The 19,414-nt window shown below is 59.3% G+C and overlaps 1 protein-coding gene across 13 annotated transcripts in view; it reads left to right on the top strand.

Moving 5' to 3' along the window:
* Positions 1-19,414, top strand: part of GGT1 (gamma-glutamyltransferase 1) — a 32,123-nt gene that overhangs the window by 11,372 nt on the left and 1,337 nt on the right. For 2 of the 13 annotated variants that reach the window (XM_049698473.1, XM_049698470.1), the window contains 9 exons: positions 10,113-10,281; positions 10,770-10,934; positions 11,558-11,688; positions 11,837-11,923; positions 14,687-14,900; positions 15,117-15,274; positions 16,194-16,343; positions 16,748-16,884; positions 19,227-19,414. In XM_049698473.1, the coding sequence (XP_049554430.1) occupies positions 10,774-10,934; positions 11,558-11,688; positions 11,837-11,923; positions 14,687-14,900; positions 15,117-15,274; positions 16,194-16,343; positions 16,748-16,884; positions 19,227-19,414 (1,226 nt within the window). In that variant the 5' untranslated portion in view covers positions 10,113-10,281; positions 10,770-10,773. Of the gene's footprint in view, positions 1-1,184; positions 1,259-4,541; positions 4,947-8,224; positions 8,298-9,832; positions 9,853-10,112; positions 10,282-10,769; positions 10,935-11,557; positions 11,689-11,836; positions 11,924-13,527; positions 13,720-14,686; positions 14,901-15,116; positions 15,275-16,193; positions 16,344-16,747; positions 16,885-16,910; positions 17,195-19,204 lie in introns of those variants that run through there. The other 11 variants (XM_033439677.2, XM_012535281.3, XM_033439679.2 and 8 more) reach the window with 11 other exon arrangements.

Below are 19,414 nucleotides of genomic sequence, written 5' to 3'. Positions count from 1 at the left end.
AGGAGCCAGGTGTCACTGAGCCTCCTGGCAGCCACTGCAAAGAAGGATGCAGGATGGATTCGGAACTCACTAGGAGGAAGGAAGCAGACAGACAGTCTATGGAGACAGTTTCCCCTGGATCTGGCTCTAAGGAATAGGTTGTGAGCTTCCTGCAGGGCTAGGAGTCACCACGGGGGTCACAGGTGTAGGCTCAGGCCCCAGCTCCTAATCCCCTGGACCTGCCCCCTTTTGGGGTGTATAAACACGGGCAAGGTAGTTAGTGGTACTAGTTTTCTGTGGCTGTCATAACAAATTACCACAAACTTGGTAATGGCTTAAAACGACAGAAATGTATTCTCTCCCAGTTCTGGAAGCCAGAAGTCTGAAATCAAGGTGTTGGCAGGGCTGTGCTCTCTGAAGGTGCTCGGGAATCGTCTCTCTTTGCCCGTTGCCAGCTTCTGGCGATGGCCGGCAGTTCTCGGCCTTCCTTGGCTCGTAGCTGCTTCACTGCAATCTCTGCCTCCATGGCCACAAGGCCTCCTTCACTGTGTCTGTGTGTCTCCCTTCTTACAGGAAGCCTACCTTATTGAATTTAGAGCCTACCTTAACCCAGGATGATCTCATCTTAACTAATGACTTCTACAAAGACTCTATTTCCAAATAGGGTCCCATTCAGAGCTCCCAGGCAGATGTGGATTTGGGGGGAAACTATTCAGCCCACTACAGTAGCTTCTGCAAAACTGTTTCCTCCTCTGTAAAATGGGGAAAATAGAATGCCCATCTGGCAAAGGTGTAGGATTAGACGCAGCAAGGAAAGCGTCCAGCACACATGCACGTGGCATGTGTAGGCTCTAATCAATCTTCCGTGGCTTCATGCCGAATCCACCCAGCCACCTGACAGCCATTATACTTACATTTAGTGATGATCACTGGGCCCTGTGGATACTTCAGAGACAAAGACGCAGGAGGTTAAAGGAACAGCAGAGGTGGGGAGCTGTGATGGGGGTCCCAGACACTGCGGGAGCCGAGGAAGAATCAGACCAGGAGACAGAGGAGGGCTTCAATGAGGAGGCGGTGGCGTTGAAGTTGGGGCCTGATGGAAGAGCCCCAGCAGTAGGGCAGTGGGTGAATCACACAGAGGAAGGGGCAGGCCCCAGCTGACAGGAATTTATCTGGAGGGCCACGTGAACCTTTGAAGTGTTTTTCAGTGGGGGAGGGATGTGCTCAGAGCACTGCGGATGCGGTAGTAGAGCGGCTGGGGACTCTGCAAAGTTGCCAGGTGAGAGGGGGCGGTGCGGGGGGCTGGGGGGTCAGGTTTGGCGAGCAGGAGGGGGTGTAGAGGTAGGGGCTGCTGGACAGGGCCGGGGAGGATGCGTGGGCTGCTGTCCAGGGCTAGGCCCTGGCTAACATGGCCGGTGGAGGTCTGGGAGGGTAGCTGCCTAGCTCAGGTTCCGGCTTGTTGGTTAGGCATCTGAAACATCAGCCAACAGGATGTTTCAGTGAGGGGGGGCCAAAGAGATGCTGAAAAAGGGGGTGGGGGCAGGGCTTCTACAAGCCCAGGCAGGCTGAGCAGGGTGTGCGTGGAGAGTGTGGGGCAGTTTTGGCATTAGCGGAACCGCGCACCCACTTAGCCCTGTGCAGGGTCACGGGGTGGGGGATGGCAGCCGTGGACAGGGGGGCTTGGGCGTTGCACCCACACACACACACCTGGAGATAGGAGTATGTCGGCTCTCCGGGAGACCAAGCCATGTGCTGCGCTGGGGTGTGGGCAAGACGCAGCCTTCCTCCCCCACCCCCTGGAGCTCCCAGACACCGCAGATAATTATGAGGTGATGTGATAAATGCTACCTATGCAGGGAGCCGTAGGCAGGGAGGATGCGGTGGCCAGGAGTGGGGCACTTATGACCTCTGAGCTCTGAGCTGCTCATCCAGGAGGGAGAGGCAGCTGCAGGCCCGGGTGCTGGACCATGGAGGTCATGGTGCTCACAGCAGCCTGTGCATGGCCGTCTCAGTGCATCTGCCCAACAACTATTTTAATGATCCCTGCTATCCAGATAGAAAACTGAAGGCAGGAAGAGGAGACCCTGGGCCATCAGGGCTGGGACTGAACTGGAACCTAGGGACTGTAGAGCCCATGCCCTTGGTTGCGCTGCCTCTGAGTTTGGGAATTAGACTTGGTCCACCAGGTGCCAGACTGGCTCTGCTGCCGGAAGTTTCCAGGTGTTAAGCTGCTAGCCCTGGAGGCCCATGTACTTGCCGGAGCTCCAGCCTCTGTCCTCACATCAAAGGTGGGTGCTGAGATGGTGAACCGCTACAAGGGCACCAGGGAGTGTCTGGGACACAGGGGGCTCTCTGCCTATGCCTGCAGTTGACCAGAGCTCACTTCCCACTACCACTGGGCCTCACCAGCCCCTTCACCAAACCCGAGTTCTCCTTCCGTCCCTTCAGTGTGGTCTGTGTGGCTCTGAGAGGTGGTGGCCAAATAGCCATAGGGTATGGGGAGCCCTGCTCTGTGGCCTCTGACAGTGGGCAGGGTGTTAGGCCAGGTCCCCCTGAAGCCGGTGCAGAAGGCATTCCAAGAAGGGCAATTGGGGCTTGACATTGGGAAGAACCTGCCAAACAACCAGTCTCACTGTCCTTAGAGGTAGTGAGTTCCCTGTCATGGCAGGTGTGCAAGCCGACCCTTCTGGGGTGATGGAGATGGGAGCTCAGAGGCCAAACATTTGAGATTCTGTGGTCCTCAAATTGATGAAGATGAACTTTTGTTCAGCCAACTGACCAGATGTCTCCTTGGTGCAGATACCAGGGGACACAAAGTGTCTTGGATGATATTAGGTTTCCTGACTCCCGGTGGGCCCTGAGATCCTGGCCCAGCAGCTCTGGAGGATGGGTCAGATGCTGCTTGCGTCTGGACCTGCCTGCCTGTCTCACTCACTGTGAGGCTCCCAACTGCATTTTGGGATGTTGTGTCTTTTTTTCTGGCCGAGTCACGTGGCTTGTGGGATCCCAGTTCCCCACCAGGTTTTGAACCCAGGCCCCAGCAGTGAAAGCCCAGAATCCTAACCACAAGGCCACCAGGGAATGCCCAGGATGTTGTGTCTCTACCAGCCGGATGTGGCCCACCTGGGGCACAGGCTCAGCTGGCACTTCTGGGGGCTCAGACACAGCCACTCCCAGGACCTGACAGCAGGGTGGGGCACCACTGGTAGGAAGTGGTTTGCAGGTCTTTCCCCATTTCCTGGGTTGCTGTCCTGCCGGGTAGCTTTGGGTAAGTGCTTTTTCTACTTAGGGTGAGGTTTCCTGTGCCAGGAACACCCTGCTTGCCCCACAAGTGCTTTGTTTTTCCAGGCATAGAAGTGGGGCAGACCTGAGCCTGTTAGAGCAGGAAAGTGGCCTCCAAGGCCTCTGTGGACCCACTTCTCAGAGTGGGGGATGGGCCAGGTGCCTGCTTCCCTGACCACTGGTCCAGGGCCTGAGCCTCCTGTCTGGCCAAGGCCCCCAAACTCTCTAGGTCGCTGGTGCCAGCACCACAGGGGTGATTAGCAGATGAAAGGTTTTGGGATGGTGGGGTGGGGCCCCCAGGCTGCCTTGGCAGCTTCCTTGGCTGGAGGCCGGCCTGACCCAGGGGAGCTCCTCCAGGAGCAGGGACACAGAGACCCAAGCTCAGCCAGCCCCCAGCCAGCGCCCCATCAACACTCCCTTCTTCCCATGGCCCCTGCCCTCTGCCCGACTCCCAGAATGGCTGAGGAGCTAATGGTCACCCACCAGGGTCTTAATGAGTGAGCTGGGGTTAATGGGTTACCCAGCCCGGTGGCACATTCACCAGCCTCCCCGGGCTCTCTAAGTCCAGATGCACTGGCCTGGCCTTCAGGGCCTGAGCTCAGCCACTTCCTTTTCCAGCTTTGATGCCTCAGGGCTCAGGAAGGGTCAGGGCGGTCAAGAGTCTCCCTTGTACCCTCACTGCTGCGGAGATGCCCCAGGCTCAAATTGTTCCCTCTGCCTGGCTGGCCTCCACAGTCCGATCCCAGTGCTATCTGGATCCCGCCCCACCCCCCCCGCATAGTTTCTGCCCCTCCCTGGGGGTCCTGGGCTCCTCTTCCTCCTTGGTTGACTATACTATCCCATCTTCAGTCTGGCTGGGGGCTGCTTGAGAGAAGAATCTGAATGGGCCAGGGTCAGATGGGAGAGTGAGTGAATGAATGAATGATGGATGAATACGTGTAAGCAGCAGGCTGTGTGTGGACCTCAGAAGAATGGGCAGGCTTGGGCCTGCCAGCCCTGTGGGGGTACCCACCCCATCCTGTTGGCTGGAGCAGGTGCGGGGGCGTGAGCAGATGGCCCCATCCTCCATCAGCCTGCCTCCTCAACCCCAGGAAGTTGAGGGATGAGGAAAGACTCCCCGGTTCATGTGACTCCTTTTTGTCCTGGTGACGGTGACCAGGGTCCTTGGAGTGACAGCCTGTGGACATCTGCAGCCCCGGGCGTGGGGGCGAGGGCATCCCCTGACCAGGAACTCTAGAGAAAGCGTCGGGCTTGTCAGGCCTGGCGGGGCCTCTGATGCTCACACACCCACCCCTGTTGGTGGAGGCATCTGGCTGTGCCCCAGCACTGTGGGACCTCTCTTTGGATATTGAACGTGGCCGGGAGTTCTCCTCCTCCCAGAGGACCCTTGGCCTAACTGGCCTCTGCCTGAAACACAGCCTCATGTAGCCCTACTGAGGCCCTCAAAGCTCAGGTCTCTTATGCAGGGTTTGGGACCCCACTGGGCTTGAAGAGGCTACCTGCTGTCCCAGGTCACACAGCCCCAGGGACAGGACCAGGAACCAGTCCTCTTCCCACCTGGAAAGGTTCCTGTGCCTTTAAAGCCTCCCCCCACTCAGGCCAGCAGGGGGAGGGAGGGGAGGAGCTGGGCACTGGGGACTCTGCTCTGTGCTGGAGTACAGAAGGAGGACCAGCCTTGCAGCCAGGTGAGCTGGGGCAGGATGGGCGTCTGGCTGTACCCCAGTGCTATGTGACCCTGAAGCTCAGCTCACCATCTCTGAGCTGCTGGACATCGTAGGAGTGGGGAGCTCAGGCTTGGGGCCTCTCGGGGGCATCTGGAGGACTGGGTTCCAGCCCCAGCTCTGTTATGTCCTGGCTGTGCTCTGGAGGAGTCCCCCGTCCTCTCTGAGCCTCAGTTTATACACCTGCGTCATGGGAGTGAGCTGCCCTTCAGGGTGATGGGGGTGGGGATTGTGTGGACGGATCCTGCAGAGGGGTCACACGGATGGGCAGAGCCTTAGGCCCTTGGTCTGACTGGGTCTGGGCTGGGAGCCTCTGTTTCTTTTCCAGTAAGTGGGTTTGAGGCTGCCTGACAAGGCTTTCTGGCTGACTGCTACAGTTGTGGGGTGGGTGGAGGAGGGTGGGGAAGTGGGCTTCTTGGATTGAGAGGGAGGAGGGCAGTGTGGAGAAACTGAGGCCCAGAAGGATGGGGCAGCCTGGGGTGGTGGTGGGGTCACTGGGGTGGCGGGTCTGGAGTGGAGGTGAGTGGTGATGGGGGCTGAGGTGCTGTGTCCTCGGGCCACATCTCTCGGGCTCTGGTTTGCTCTCGTGGTGGGGGTGGGGCATGGCCGGTACAAGTACAAGGGGTGATTGCACAACTCCGGGGACGCCCGCCCCCTTGTGGTCATTGCAGGCATGTATAGCTATTTCGACAGGTTTCTGGCAGGTAGTGGTTATCAGGTCTTGGGGAAGGAGCCTCCCAAATCCAGTCTGGGTCATGGTAAGCTTCCTGCCCAGAGCTGTGTTCTCATACCTAGGGGACGTCACTCCTCACTGTGGGCATTGGTGGTAAGGAAGGTGAAGGGGTGCCTACCTGTCCATCCATGTGCCTCCAGGGCCAAGTCGCTTCTACCTAAGCCTCGGCTTCAGGCCTGTGAATGGGTTTGGGGTTGTGCCCAGTTTCGCCCCTGTGACTCTGGGGCTGGAGGATTAACAGAGAAACCCCACGCTGTCTGTTCTGTCTCACTCTTCTTCATGCTCTCTTCTCTGCTGCGTCCTAGAACATGCTCGCTCAGCCTAGATTCAGCATGGGTGTGTGTGTGTGTGTGTGTGTTTGTGTGTGTGTGTGTGTGTGTGTGTGTGTGTGTGTGTGTGTACTGGGAGGGGGTGGTGCTGATGGCAGGGTCAGTATCTCTGGCTGGGTGAGGCTTGCATATTCCTGGGGGCAGAGAACTCACCAGCTTTTGTGCCTAGGACAGGAGCCGTGGGGTCTGGAGGAGACCTCCAGCCCAGACCAACTGCCCCCAGGTCCCCTCTCTGCATGTGGGTGTGGGGGGCTGACTGGGACAGAATGTGACACACTTGATATGTGAGGAAGGGCTTTCTTTGTTCTGTACGTATGTATGCCTCAGTTGACATGGCCTTTGAGACACCTTCGCTTTTGTCTCCCCTCCATAGAACCTGCAGCTGCAGCTGGGCTTCCTCCAACTTGCCTCAGCTCAGGGTTTTCCTGTTGAGGTCACCTGGGGGGTCTGGGTCATCCTCTGCCCACTCAGACCTTCTTCTTACCTTCCTGCCACTTCTGCCATGTCTCATGCCATCCCAGGCAGGGAGAAAACCATTGAGCAGGCTCAGGCATTGAGACAGAGCCCTGTGGCTCTCCACTGCAGACCCCTCCCAGCCGACTGAGCTGCAATGCAGCCATTCAGGCAGGACCAAATACCCTGATGTTCCTGGCTGATGTCCAGTCCTTGGGGACAGGTCTTGGGCCTTGGTCCCTGGATCCTGCCTTGTCCATCTTCTTAGTTACCCCGGTCTGCAGGGGAGGGGATGGTGTCTAGGGAAAGAGCTGTCATGGCACCCCCATCCCAGGGTCATGCTGGTTGAAGATTTCATGGTAGTGCATTGGGTCGGTTCCATGCCAAGCCCGCCCAAGGGCAGTTGAGTGATAGGACCAGGCCTGTTCTGGCTGTGTGACCCAGGGCAGGCAGCAATGTCTGGTCAGCCTCCACGTCTCCTTCTACCTATCAAATGATGCAGCCTTGCGGGGTTATTGCGGATTAGATGGCACAGATGGGGGCTGTGGGGGCTCCTGGGCAGCTTCGGCACAGCGAGCTGGGGAGAGGGGGAGGGAGGCATGACTCAGGAAGTGGCTGAGCCTTCTCCTTGGCTGAAGAAAGCCAAAGGGGGAGGGGGCAGTGTCCAAGTTCCCTGGGGCGGGTCTGCAGCTGCTCCTGACTCTGGACTCCTTGGTGGGCTGGTCAGGGACATGCAGCAACTTGGGGCGGGTACGGGGTAGCCAGGTGTGCACTGGTGGGCTGTGTGACCTTGGACCCGCTCTGGCCGTCTCTGGGCCCTGCCTTTCCAGGCTGTTTAGGTGGTTCCTTGGGCCTGGGGCACTAATGTTCCTGGATAGGTGGTGGAACCTTCCGGACTTGAAGCCCTGGGCCGTGCCCCAGGGAGGTACCCTTGCCGTCCAGCTGTGGGGTGTGGTGAGCCTCTCAGGTCTGGGTTCTGCTCTGGTGCTGGTGACACCCCTGCTCCACGGCCTTAGGAACCATCTCTGGGACACCATGTCTGGCCCTGGAGTTCAGATACTCTGAACAAGGACAGGGCAAGCCTGTGGGGGACACCCACCCTTCGGAGGGGCCTGAGTCCAGGAGGAGGGATGCCTTGTCTTTGTCGCCACACCTCGCCTTCCCCATTGGGGCCACACCCCTTGCCTGCTGCCACCATCCAGGGGACCCCAAGGGTCACTGCTGACAGCACCTCGTACCTCCAGGGCCCTCCCAGGGCTGCGTGAACTCTAGTCACTTGGCAATAGGCCGAGTCCCTGTGCCTCCTTGTTGCCGTGACATGACAGCAGCCTCCGGCCACCCTCCGGCCATCCTCCCTGCCAGGCCAGACCTCTCTTTGAGGACCGCCCGCTCTCCACCTATTCTGACACACACAGGGATTCTAGGTGCCCCCCCCTTGCAGGCCTCTCCCCGTCTCCCCCCGCACCCCTCCCACCCCCATCCCCCACCCCCTGGACTATGTGAGCATGTGAGTTCCTCTGGCCCCTCCTGCTCCTTTCCTGCCTCTGCTCCTCCTGGGAGGAGCCCACCCCCACCCCAGATCCCAGCCCAGCTCTGAGGCCCCCAGAGGGGCTCTGCCCAGGCAGGGCTGCAGGCGTGGCTCTGGGCAGCTCCTGGGAGTGGGGGGGCCTGGCCTACACTGTGGCCAAGACCTTCCCAGGCAGACAAATCTGCCTCTTCCTCCCCAGCCAGTGTCCCAGCCCAGAGCTGTCTTCTGAGGAACAGGGGCTGTCCCGGGCCCCCGCTGCCCTCAGGCCTCAGGTAAGCCCACCGGGCTCGGGAGGAGCAGGGTCGCTATTGGAGGTCAAGCACCCGCTCTCTGGCCTCAGTTTCCCTTCCTGACACTGATTTGGGTGAGAGCCAGTCCTCTGGGCTTGGACGTTGTTTTAGTGAGGCTGAGAAAAACGTGTGTGGGGGATGGGAAACAGAAGCACAGTCACCCGGCAGGGTGTCTTCCGCAGGGCTGGGATGGCTGCCTATGGGGGGCTGAGTCAGACCTCCCTACTGCCCTGCCCAGGGAGAAGGGGATGGGTCAGTGCGGCCCACCCCTCCCCCCACTCCCTGGCAGACAGAGCCTCACAGGGTACCTCCTGCCCTTTGGGGAGCCCACTTGGGCCCTTGGGTGGAAGGATGTGCAAGCAGATGGTTGGTGGGGGGCTGGAGTGTGGACCTCAGGAGGTCTTGGCTGGCTTGTCTAGGGGCCTGAGGGTGGAGAGGAGGACCCAGAGTTGTGGGGGTGGGGTCTCAGCGGATGGTCCCAAGCCCAGGAGAAATGAGGCCATGCCCTCAAGCTGCCCAGCGTGGCCTGACCCAGTGGACAGGACTGGGGGCCCTCCTTGACGGGTGGGGCTGTGCCTGTGCTGGGGAGGGGGACACCGGCTCCTGTCTTGCCCCGCCCACCCCACCGCATATGATGGGAAAGTTCTAGGTCTGGAACAGATGCCTCAGGTTGCTGGCCCAGCTCCTGAGGTCCCGCAGACCTCCCAGCACAGCTGACTCTATCAGGAACCCTGACCTGGCCCCCTGCCAGGGCCCGGGGTACGCCCTGAGAGCTGTCAGGCCTGGCAGAGGGCATGGCCTGTCCTCAGGGCAGTGGTGGTGGCAGGACCTGGCTGGCTCTTTGGAGAGAGCCTTGCCTTCTGACCGCTCTTCCAAGGACTGAAGAGCAGGCAGTGCTGGTGGGGGATGGGAGGGTGTCCAGCGAGAAACGGTGGTGCCTAGATTCGGTCAAGGTGGTCAAGACAGAGAGGAGGCTGGCTTGGACCCTGCTGGGGGTGTGGGGTGGTAGTCAGCTGTGTGACCGCCCCCTGAGCTTGGGGAGGAGAAAGCCCTTCTGTGCTGGGGTCTGGGCCCCCACGTTGGGTGGGACTCCATTCCTAGACCAGCTCTAGGAGACCCTGTGAATAGGGACAGGGTAGCCAGAGGGGTCCCAGCCCTGGGCTCTCCAGCAGACATCGCCCTTTGGAGGGAACTGAGTCCGGGAGAGGACGCACCCTGCCTCTGTCACCACACCTCTCCTCCCCCGTTGGGGTCACACCCCTCGCCTGCTGCCATTGCCACGGGGACCCCAAGGATTACTTCCATCCCTCCCTCACAGCCTGGCAGGAAGTCAACAGGGAAATAAACGGTGAGTGGAGGCTGACCAGCTCCCCTCTGCCATACACAGACCTCCAGGCCCTGCCAACATAGCCAACACTTACCTAACACTTCATGCTTTCCAACCCACTTCATCTTCACAATACTCCCAGCAGGCCCTTCTGTCATTCCACTGGACAGATGGTCAGATGGTCAGTGACTTGCCCAAGGTCCCACACAGGTGAGACGGGGCAGGCTGGCCCCAGAGCCCATGCTCCATCCCCTCGGCTGGCACACTGGCCCTCACCCCTTGGTCACATGACAGCTCCCTGCCCTGCTCTGTGCAACACCCTTGCTGTGCAGGAGAGAAATGCACTGTGGGGACGGAATATTCACCAACATGGGAGTGGCTGACGGAGTTCATCAGAGGCAGAGACACCTCACATTGCTCCCCGGAGGGCCAGGCCCAGCCCGCTTCAGAGACACCTGCTCCATTTTCAGGAGAACAAGCAGACTGCGTGGTGCGGGAGTCTCCCTGGAGCAGATTCTGCGGCCGCAGGCTCCTGCAGAGCGTGAAGGAGACCTCAGTTATTCCTCCGGCCTGTTCAGCCCAAACCGTCTTTTGTGGCCACCTCCTTGGGAGGCTCAGGGCTCCCACCCGCCGAGGAAGGTAGGCTCTGGTCCCACGGTGGCTCATCTGATAATTTCAGGAGACTGTGGGTGCCCCCTTTGAGGACACAACAAAAGCTGAACCCCACGCTCTGTGGCAGGTCACTCTGGGGACCCAAGAACAGTGCCGGGAAGGAATCAGGCCAGGCCTGTGCCTCCCGGAGTGACTGCAGGATCAGGGGCTCCTCTCTGGAAGTGAAATCCGGGGGGCTCCCTGCTGGAGATGGGGTCCTTACTGGGAGGGGGCCCCGAGGATAAGCAGGAGGATTTGGGGGTGCAGAGGTAGGACCAGGAGCTTCTGGCAGAGGGAGTGGCTTGAGCAAAAATCTGGGGACTGGGTGGCCCATGCATTCTGGGGGCCGGAAGGAGACACGAGGACATATGTCTGAGGCTCGACTTTGTGCTGTGCCCTGTGGGACGATGATGCGCCCAAGGCCAGGTCAGCAGTGGCCCCCTGACCTTCTACCCTCCCATCCCCCGTGCCCGCAGAGCCATGAAGAAGCGGTCCATGCTGCTGGCCCTGGTGGCCGTGGTCCTAATGCTCCTTATCATTGGCCTCTGCGTCTGGCTGCCTGAGACCTTCAAGCCCCACAGCCACGTGTACCCCAGAGCTGCCGTGGCTGCGGATGCCAAGCGCTGTTCAGAGATCGGGAGGTGAGTGGGGCAGGGTGTGGGGACACAGGCCCTGGAAGACAGCCACCGTAAGTGGACCTGGGCAAGACCCTCGCCTCTCTGGGACTCAGTTTCCCCACTGGTAAACGGGCTGCCTGGATGAGGGGTGTTCGGTGTGCGTGGAGCTGCCTATCCTGTCCCTGGACCTTCTCAGCAGCTTCTGGTCAGGGGAGAAGGGGACACAGGCCCTGAGAGCAGGGTGTGGGTCTCCCAGTGTCCAGCTGAGCCCTTTTCTCAGTTCAAGGGTGTCTGTCTCTTCAGATAAACTCTGCTGTTTTATTTTTAGACCCCTAGCTCACATGTACAAAGATCAGTTCTCACTTAAAAACTTAAACAGAAAAAAGATGTTATTAATAAAAAGTAACAATTTCCCCTTTTTTTCCGATTATAAGTCACGTACATCTGTTTGCTTGAAAAAGAGGAACATTTAAGCCCGTTGGTTTTAGAATACAACAGTCTTTTACATTAAAAAATCAAAAACTATGGGCTCCTCTCCATCCTCCTTTGGGCAGTGTGGCCAGGCGGTGGGGAGGCGTGTGGAGGGGTGCGCATCTCGGAGGGTAGAGAGCCCGCCGGCTCTCACTCCCGGCACGTGCCACTGGCAGGGATGCATTGCTGGACGGCGGCTCAGCGGTGGATGCTGCCATCGCGGCCCTGCTGTGCGTGGGGCTCATGAACGCACACAGCATGGGCATCGGGGGTGGCCTGTTTCTCACCATCTACAACAGCACCACACGTGAGTGGCTGGCAGGGTGGGAGGTGAATGGCGGGGCTGCCTGCCTCAGGGTGCACTTGGGCTGGGCAGGCAGAGCTGGGCAACTCCTAGGTTCACACAAGTGAGGGGCTGGTGTTGGTCCGGACTGCCCACATGCTTCTTCTTCCAGGAAAGGCTGAGGTCATCAATGCTCGAGAGGTGGCCCCTCAGCTGGCCTCTGCCGGCATGTTCAACAGCTCAGAGCAGTCGGAGGAAGGTGAGTGCAGGCTCGGTGTGGGTGCAGGGGCAGGACGAGCTGCTGGAAGGCATGAGCACCCCCCCACACCCTCCATATTCCCCCCATCCCATCTGGGGCTGGGAGTGGCTCTGGCAGTCCCCTCCCATCCCTTCCTGGCCCCACAAAACCCTCCATAATGATTGGTCAAGCCCATCATCACAGAGGGTAAAGAGAGCTTCTGTTATTTCTGCTTAGGTCCCTCCAGGGCCACCCGGAGCTAGAACACGGAGAGAGTGATTACTATTACAAGAGCTTGCATGTGCCGGGGTCCTGGGGCCAGCACTCTGCTCAGCCCTTTTCACCGATGAGCCCCTTGAATCCTCCCTGTACGCTTGGCAGGGGTAGCGTGGTGTTGATTTCCATTTTACAGGTGGGGATGCTGAGGCCCAGAGAGGTCATGTAAACTGATTAAGGTCACACAGCTGGATGGTGGTAAAGCTGGGATTGAACCCAGGCTATCTAAACCCTGGGTTTTTAAAGGGCATCCAAGTCATTCATTCGTTCGTTCTTTTGTTCATCGGTGGGGATAGCTCTCTAGAGTATGGGAAGGAGTCTCTTTTTTCTAACCTGTCCTTAAGCCAAGAAGGAAATCCCTGCAACTGCCCAGGCAGCCAAGGGAAATCAATGGCCACCAGGGGGCGCCCCTGCAAGGACCCCAGTGGATTGCAGGATGAGGTTGGAGGGAAGGAGGTGTGGGGATTAAAGGCCATAGTGGGTCTGAACCCCTCCTGCAGGCTTTGCAGGACCCCTCCTGCAGGTGGAGCCCTGTGTAGGGTGCTGAGAGCAGTCGTTTTGGAATCCCCTCCAACAGTCTTTGAATTTTTACCCATTGGGAAACTCAGTGTAGAAATGAAATCATTCAGAGTGTGAGATTGTGGGAATCTTACAGACTTAGCATCTTTGGATGCTTGGAATTCACATATTTAACTAGGGCTTGTTGGGCACCTCCTACAGCATCAGGGGCTGTTCCCTAAGCCAGTAGAAACAAAGGTAACAGGTGAAATGCACATTCCAGGTGGAACAGGGAGAGATAGCACACATGGGTGTGCCATGTGCCACAACACTGCCTGGGAAGCAGAGGTGGGAAGGGTTGGAGGGCTTGTGGGTTCATCAGGTGCCCTGGTCAGGGCATGTGAGCAAAGACCCAGAGGCTGGGGCTGGGGGCAGCCGTGGGGGTGTCTGGGGGAAAGAGGAGGACACAGGGTCAGGTAGAACCGCCCAGGTCATGTTGGACCTCATGGGTCATCATGTCTGAGTGAGGTAAAGGTGTTCCCTGAGTCGAAAGGGGGACCTGGGTGGATCTGGCCGCTTTCTGATGGGACCCCCTCAGGCTGCTGTGAAAGAGGAGGAGCAAGTTACCTGCCCGTCAGGTGGCCCATCAGGATGTCACGGTGATAACCAGGGAGAGATGAAGTTGGCGGCTGGTGGCTGGGCCGAGCACACTTGGAGGGCGGAGCTGCAGATTTGCTGATGGGTTGGGTGTGACGCTCACCCAGGAGTCTCGGGTGAGTTGGGGTCTCAGGTCTGCACCTGGAAGGACAGGGTGGCCCTTACAGAGACCAGCAAGGTGTTAAGTTTGAGAAGCCTTTTTCAAGTGGGCAGGTGCATCCTCAGATCTGGCCATCAGGGGAGCAGGCCGAAGAGTCAGTTTGGGAGTTGTCAGCGTGTAATGGACCCTGCAGCCTGACATGGAGGAGGGCACCAAGCGTTGGTGCAGACAGAGGAGAGGGCAGGGAGATGCAGAAGTGACGCAGGAAGAGAGAGTGATGGGCCAGGTAAGATGAGAAAGAGGCCCTGCGATGGCAGCGTGGGGGTCACTGGTGACCTTGGTGAGAGTGTGGCATGAGAGCCTGATTGACCAAGGTCAGGGCAGCACTTATATAAGGGGGAGGAATTGTGTGCTGGGTGTCAAACCTTCCAGGATGTGCCAATGTCGTAACAACCCGGCTCTTGGAACCTCGTGCCCCACTTCAGGGTGGGAGAGGCAGCTCGAGAGCTGCAGCCGCCAAGCCTGGGAGTGCCCCCCTACCCTGCATCTCAGGGTTGAGAGCAGGAGGGTGCCTGGGAGCCGAGGCTGTGGCTGAAACTTTCTGGGTCAGTGCTGGCTTTAGGGTGCGGCAGGGGCAGTGAGGCCTAGTGGGGAACCAGGGTCCAGGGCTCTGTTTCCAGGGGAATCATGGCTCCTCAAAGGACAGTGCTGGGAAACAAAACTCTTTATGGTCAGATGGGGAAACCGAGACCCAGAGAGGGGACAGGGCAGGGGTTTGGGCTCAGGTCCCAGTTGGGACAATGGAAGAGAGGAAGAGAGGCCCTTGCTTTGGGACCAGCCCGGCCTTGAGAGTGGCCTGGGCTTGCACTGGGGGCTTTGGCGGGTTTTGGAGAAACACTTGAGTCTTATGGGATGAGGGGCCTCGTGGCCCAGGAGGCTCAAACGGAGAGATGGTGAGGTCTGGCTTCCTTATACTCTCGCTGTGCAACCGTGGGCCTGGCACGGGATTTCAGACACGGTGGCACCTGCGGAGACAGGCATCCAGGCCTGGGACAGCGGAACCCAGCACACGTGCTACCGCCCCTCCCTCCTGTGCCCTCATCAGACAGCTGAGCTGAGCCACACTCATGCCTGCTGAGTCCAGATGTGACCTCAAAAATCTATGTCCTTCCTGAGCCTCACTGGTCCCACCTGGGGATGTGCCTGGAACATCCCCCGTGTGGAGCCACTAGCTGTGTCCCTCTCCTTCGCAGGTGGGCTGTCGGTGGCGGTTCCAGGCGAGATCCGCGGCTATGAGCTGGCACACCAGCGGCACGGGCGGCTGCCCTGGGCTCGCCTCTTCCAGCCCAGCATCCAGCTGGCCCGCCAGGGCTTCCCTGTGGGGAAGAGCTTGGCGGGAGCCCTGCAGAGAAGCCAGGCTGCTATCCGGCGGCACCCTGAGCTGTGGCACGTCTGTGGTCCCTACTGGTGGGCGAGAGCGGGTGGCACTTTAAGGAACCTGCGCTGAACGAGGGACCAAAGCCCTGCCTGTTCTGAGCCTGGGGGTGGGGTCCCGGCCCCACCTGGGCTGGATTCTGTGGACAGGGGCACCCCATCCTTTGTTCTCTTGTGTGTGTGTGTGTGTGAGTGGGGTGGCTGAGTCCGCCCCACCTGCCTGCCTCACGGGAGCCCCCTCTGCCCCAGCGAGGTGTTCTGCCGGGATGGGAAGGTGCTGCAGGAGGGGGACCGAGTGACCATGCCTCGGCTGGCCGACACCTACGAGACGCTGGCCTCGGAGGGCGCTCAGGCTTTCTACAATGGGAGCCTCACGGCCCAGATTGTCAAGGACATCCAGGAGGCCGGTGAGCAGGCGACCTCAGGGGCCTGGGGCCAGGAACTCCACAGCGGGAACACTTAGCCTGGGGTCCTTGGGTCCTACCTGGCCTGGACACTGGGCCCTCAGGGAGTGTCTGGCAGGGGAGGGTCACAGATGTGTCTGCAGTTAATGACAGGCCACACGGATCCACAGCTCCTGGTTAAGTCAAAGCTGAGAGAAACCCTGCAGTCCAGGAGAGAAAACCCTGGTGGGGGGAATGCAGGTGTAGGCAGGAGCCAGGGTTGGGGAAGTGCTAAAGTACAGACCCTGGAGGACTTCCTGGAGGAGGTGGTGCCTGAGCCACAGGTGAGGTTGGACTTTGTAAGCAGAGAGAACAGTTTGAGGCCTGGAGAGAAGGCTTTTATTTCTCCGGGAGGATCACAGGGGATGAGGGTGGGCTTGGTGAGCGAGGCATGGGAGGAGCTGCATGCAGGGCCTGCAGTTGGGAACTTGTGGGCAGGTTCTTATAGGTTCAGGAGCCCCATGCTGCCTCTCCCTCACCGAGCCATGGCCTCTTCATGTTAGTTTTTCCAGTGTGTCAGGGAGGAGGGTGATTAGCATGTTGACCTTTACCACTGACATCGGAAATTAGCCTGTAAATACTTGGTATGTCTGGAGCCATTTCCCTAGAGATTAAGAGCTTCCCTCCACCCACCCAACGGGGGGGGGGGGGGCGGAGGTAGGGGACGGGGGGATGGGAGCAGATATCTCCCACTTAGAGAAGATCCTCTGGCCGCCAAGAGGACAGACGACAGACCCAGAGGCCAGTGGGGCAGCAGGTGGAGGGCGCTGGCCTGGACCTGGCCAGGGGAAGGTGGCACCGTCAGGGAGGTCCGGGGATAGACAGGGCTCCCCGCTTGATGGCCCCCCAGAAGTGTGCCCCATCTCCGTGTCACCCCATGCAGGGGGCATCGTGACGGCCGAGGACCTGAACAACTACCGCGCAGAGCTGATCGAGCACCCACTCCACATCAGCCTCGGGGACGCCCAGCTCTATGTGCCCAGTGCCCCGCTCAGCGGGCCAGTGCTGGCCCTCATCCTCAACATCCTCAAAGGTCAGCTGCCCTCCGCGGCCCTGCAGAGCAGCGTCCTGGGGGTGGGCACAGCCGTGTGAGGTCTCGGGATCACGGGGTGGCTCTCAGTGCCAGAGTTCATGCTGGGCGGCCTGGTCCAAAGGGCACATCTGGTAAATCTGAGTGGTCATCTGTGACCCCATGGACTGGGTAGCCCTGTGGCTGACATGTGAGGCCCAGACCTGGGGGACCCTTGCTTCCTTCCATCCTCCCCCGCCTCCCAAGCAGCCACTGCTGTTGGTTATTAAACGTCCCCCTTCTCAAGGTGAACCAGGTGGGTCCGGGAGGCATGGACCACCCCCTTTCCAGGCACTCAGCTGTCCTGGCCGAGCTGGGATGTCCCGGGGCCACCGGGACCACCAACCTGCCTGGCTCTGCCCAACCAGGGTACAACTTCTCCCGGGAGAGCGTGGAGACACCTGAGCAGAAGGGCCTGACCTACCACCGCATAGTGGAGGCCTTCCGGTTTGCCTATGCCAAGAGGACCCTGCTTGGGGACCCCAAGTTTGTCAATGTGACTGAGGTAAAGGGCAGGGGCTGGCCTTCGATGGGTGGGGGGCCTACCATGGAGATGCCAGGAGGGCTCCCCGGGCCACCCCAGCCTCACTCAGCCTTTATTCATCTATTTCTGCCACTGACTTGCCCTCGGGCCTACTGTGTGCTAGGATGGACTGTTGACCCTGAGTCCTAGCCTCTGCCCCACGGAGCTCACAGGGTGGGAGAGACAGACTTGTCAGTGAGTGGTAGTGCCCTCCTCTGCCACGTTCCAACCTCGGGGACTTTGCATGTGCTGTGTCCTTGGCCTGGAAGGCTCTGGAGTGGTCAGTGCCGAGGTGAGGAATGCACAGGGGCATCACAGCCCTCAGGGTGGAGGAGGGTGGATTCAGGGAGGGGACCAGTGTTCCAGGTGGGCAGAGGCCCCAGCCACATGCTCCCTGGTCACACCCAGGAGCTAACTTCCCAGATCCCCACCCAGGCCCTGCACTGCCCGACCCACCCACTCGCCAGGTGCCCCGGCTCCAGGCTGGACTTCCACCTCCACCCCGATCACATCCCTCATTACCTACTTGGGTCCCCCCCTCCCCGCAAGGTGGACCCGCAGACCCCCTCACACTGACCTGTGACCTCCCGCAGCTGCTCAGCAGCCCCTCTTCTCTTACCTGGGGATGATTTTGCACTCACTGCTCCCCACATCAGCACCTGGCATCCCTGAGGTGGTGGAAGCCAGTGCATCGTGCCCCTCTTTGCCCTCCCTCCTGGCTGAGACTGGCCTTCTGCTCATCCACTCTCTGACTCTGCACGCCCTTCCTACACTGCTGCTCTCCCTCCTGGGTTCCCAGTCTGCCCTTTCTGATGGGTCATTTCTGAAAGAAGTGTATGGTTGTGGGTCCAGAACCCTCCAGCTGCTTCCCCGTCCCTCTGCTCCCCATTGGGGCAAACTTGGCCACCACCTCCTCTCTGGAGCCCTCTCCCCTGGTGCCCGCCCTTCCTCCCTCCCTCCATACCTGCGCTGCCAGGTCCTGAGACCAGCCTCCGTTTCCCCTTCGGTCCACTCTCTGCAGTATCTCACCACGTTCACCAGCACCTCCCTCCCTTGACTTTTTAATTTGCAAAGTTATGGACATTTCGGCACATTTCCTTCCTCTCTCCCCATCTCCATCCGTTTCCCCCTTGCTCTCCCTGTTTTTTCCTTTTTAGATGTCTGGTCGGCTTTTTCCCAAGGGTCCCATCCGTGTCTTGAGGCCCCCAGCCTGTCAAGCTCACACCTGCTGTTGCTGTCACGTCTGCCATCTCTTAGCCTCAATGGACCCCCTGGGCTGTTTTGTTGATTTTAAGGCCCAGGGCAGTTGTCTTTTAGGATGTCCCAATTCCTGGATTCAACCCTGTTTCCTTGGAAGTAGATTCAGGCTGAACGTTCTCCCCTTGCGTTAGTCACTTAATTCATGGGTGTTGCTGGAACCTTCTGGAGGCATTTCCTCTGCTCAGCCTCCTGCGCCCTGCCTTGCCCATGAACTCAACACATCAGGTGTGGCCCATCACCCACCTGAGACAGATTCTTCAGGGTCCGACGAGCTCCTTTCCCAAAGCAGGCTCCCAACCTGCCCCAGTTAGCGGCCACTATAGACTGAAGACTTGGGGCCTTTCTCCGTTCCTCTTTTCCACCTGGTGAGCCCCCAGCAACTCTCACCTGGTGGATATCATAGCCTCCCGGTTGGGTTTCACCCCCACACAGCTGCCAGAGGGATAACACCCATCACTCCTCTGCCCTAAGCACAGGTGGCTTTGAAGTCCTTTTAGGGCTTGTAAGGACCTATGGGATCAGCCCTTGCTGGCATCTTCAGCCTCTTCTCTCCCTAACCCCATTCACTGTCTGCCTGTCACTCACAGGCCTGCCTCAGGGCCTTTGCATTACCATTCAGGTGGCTTTTTCAGATATTACCTTCTCTGAGAAGCCCTTCCTGACCACTCTGCTCCCACCCCATCACACTCAACCCCCCTCACCTGGCTTGTTCTTTCCAGCACATCCCTGCCTGCCTTTGTCTTCCCTGCTGTGAGGGTGGGGACCTGCGTGTCTGTTCCCTGCTGATCCCCCAGTGCTGGGCATGAAGTTACAAGCTCCCTGAATGAATGAATGATTGGATGCAATGAGAGTGGAGACTCCGAGGACGGACAGACATTCAGAGTTGCTGGACAGCAACAGAGACAGAGGCTGGGGAGAGGGGGTCAGACGGGCCACGTGAGATTTTGGGTGCAAGAGGGTTATGGTCAGAGCCATGGCTGGGGGCTTCCTGAGAGCTGCTCGCACAAGCCCATCCCCCTCCCCACCTCCCTCACCTCCTCAGGCCAGCTCTGGGGTCTCGGCAGGTGGTCCGCAACATGAGCTCCGAGTTCTTCGCTGCCCAGCTCCGGGCCCGGATCTCCGATGACACCACTCACCCGGCCTCTTACTATGAGCCCGAGTTCTACACGCCGGATGACGGGGGCACCGCCCACCTGTCCGTGGTCTCAGACGATGGCAGTGCTGTGTCGGCCACCAGCACCATCAACCTCTA

Source organism: Orcinus orca, chromosome 15 (assembly GCF_937001465.1).
Source record: "Orcinus orca chromosome 15, mOrcOrc1.1, whole genome shotgun sequence".
Classification (NCBI taxonomy): domain Eukaryota; kingdom Metazoa; phylum Chordata; class Mammalia; order Artiodactyla; family Delphinidae; genus Orcinus; species Orcinus orca.
Note: the sequence above shows the minus strand (reverse complement) of the source record. Positions and strands in the feature narration are given on the sequence as shown.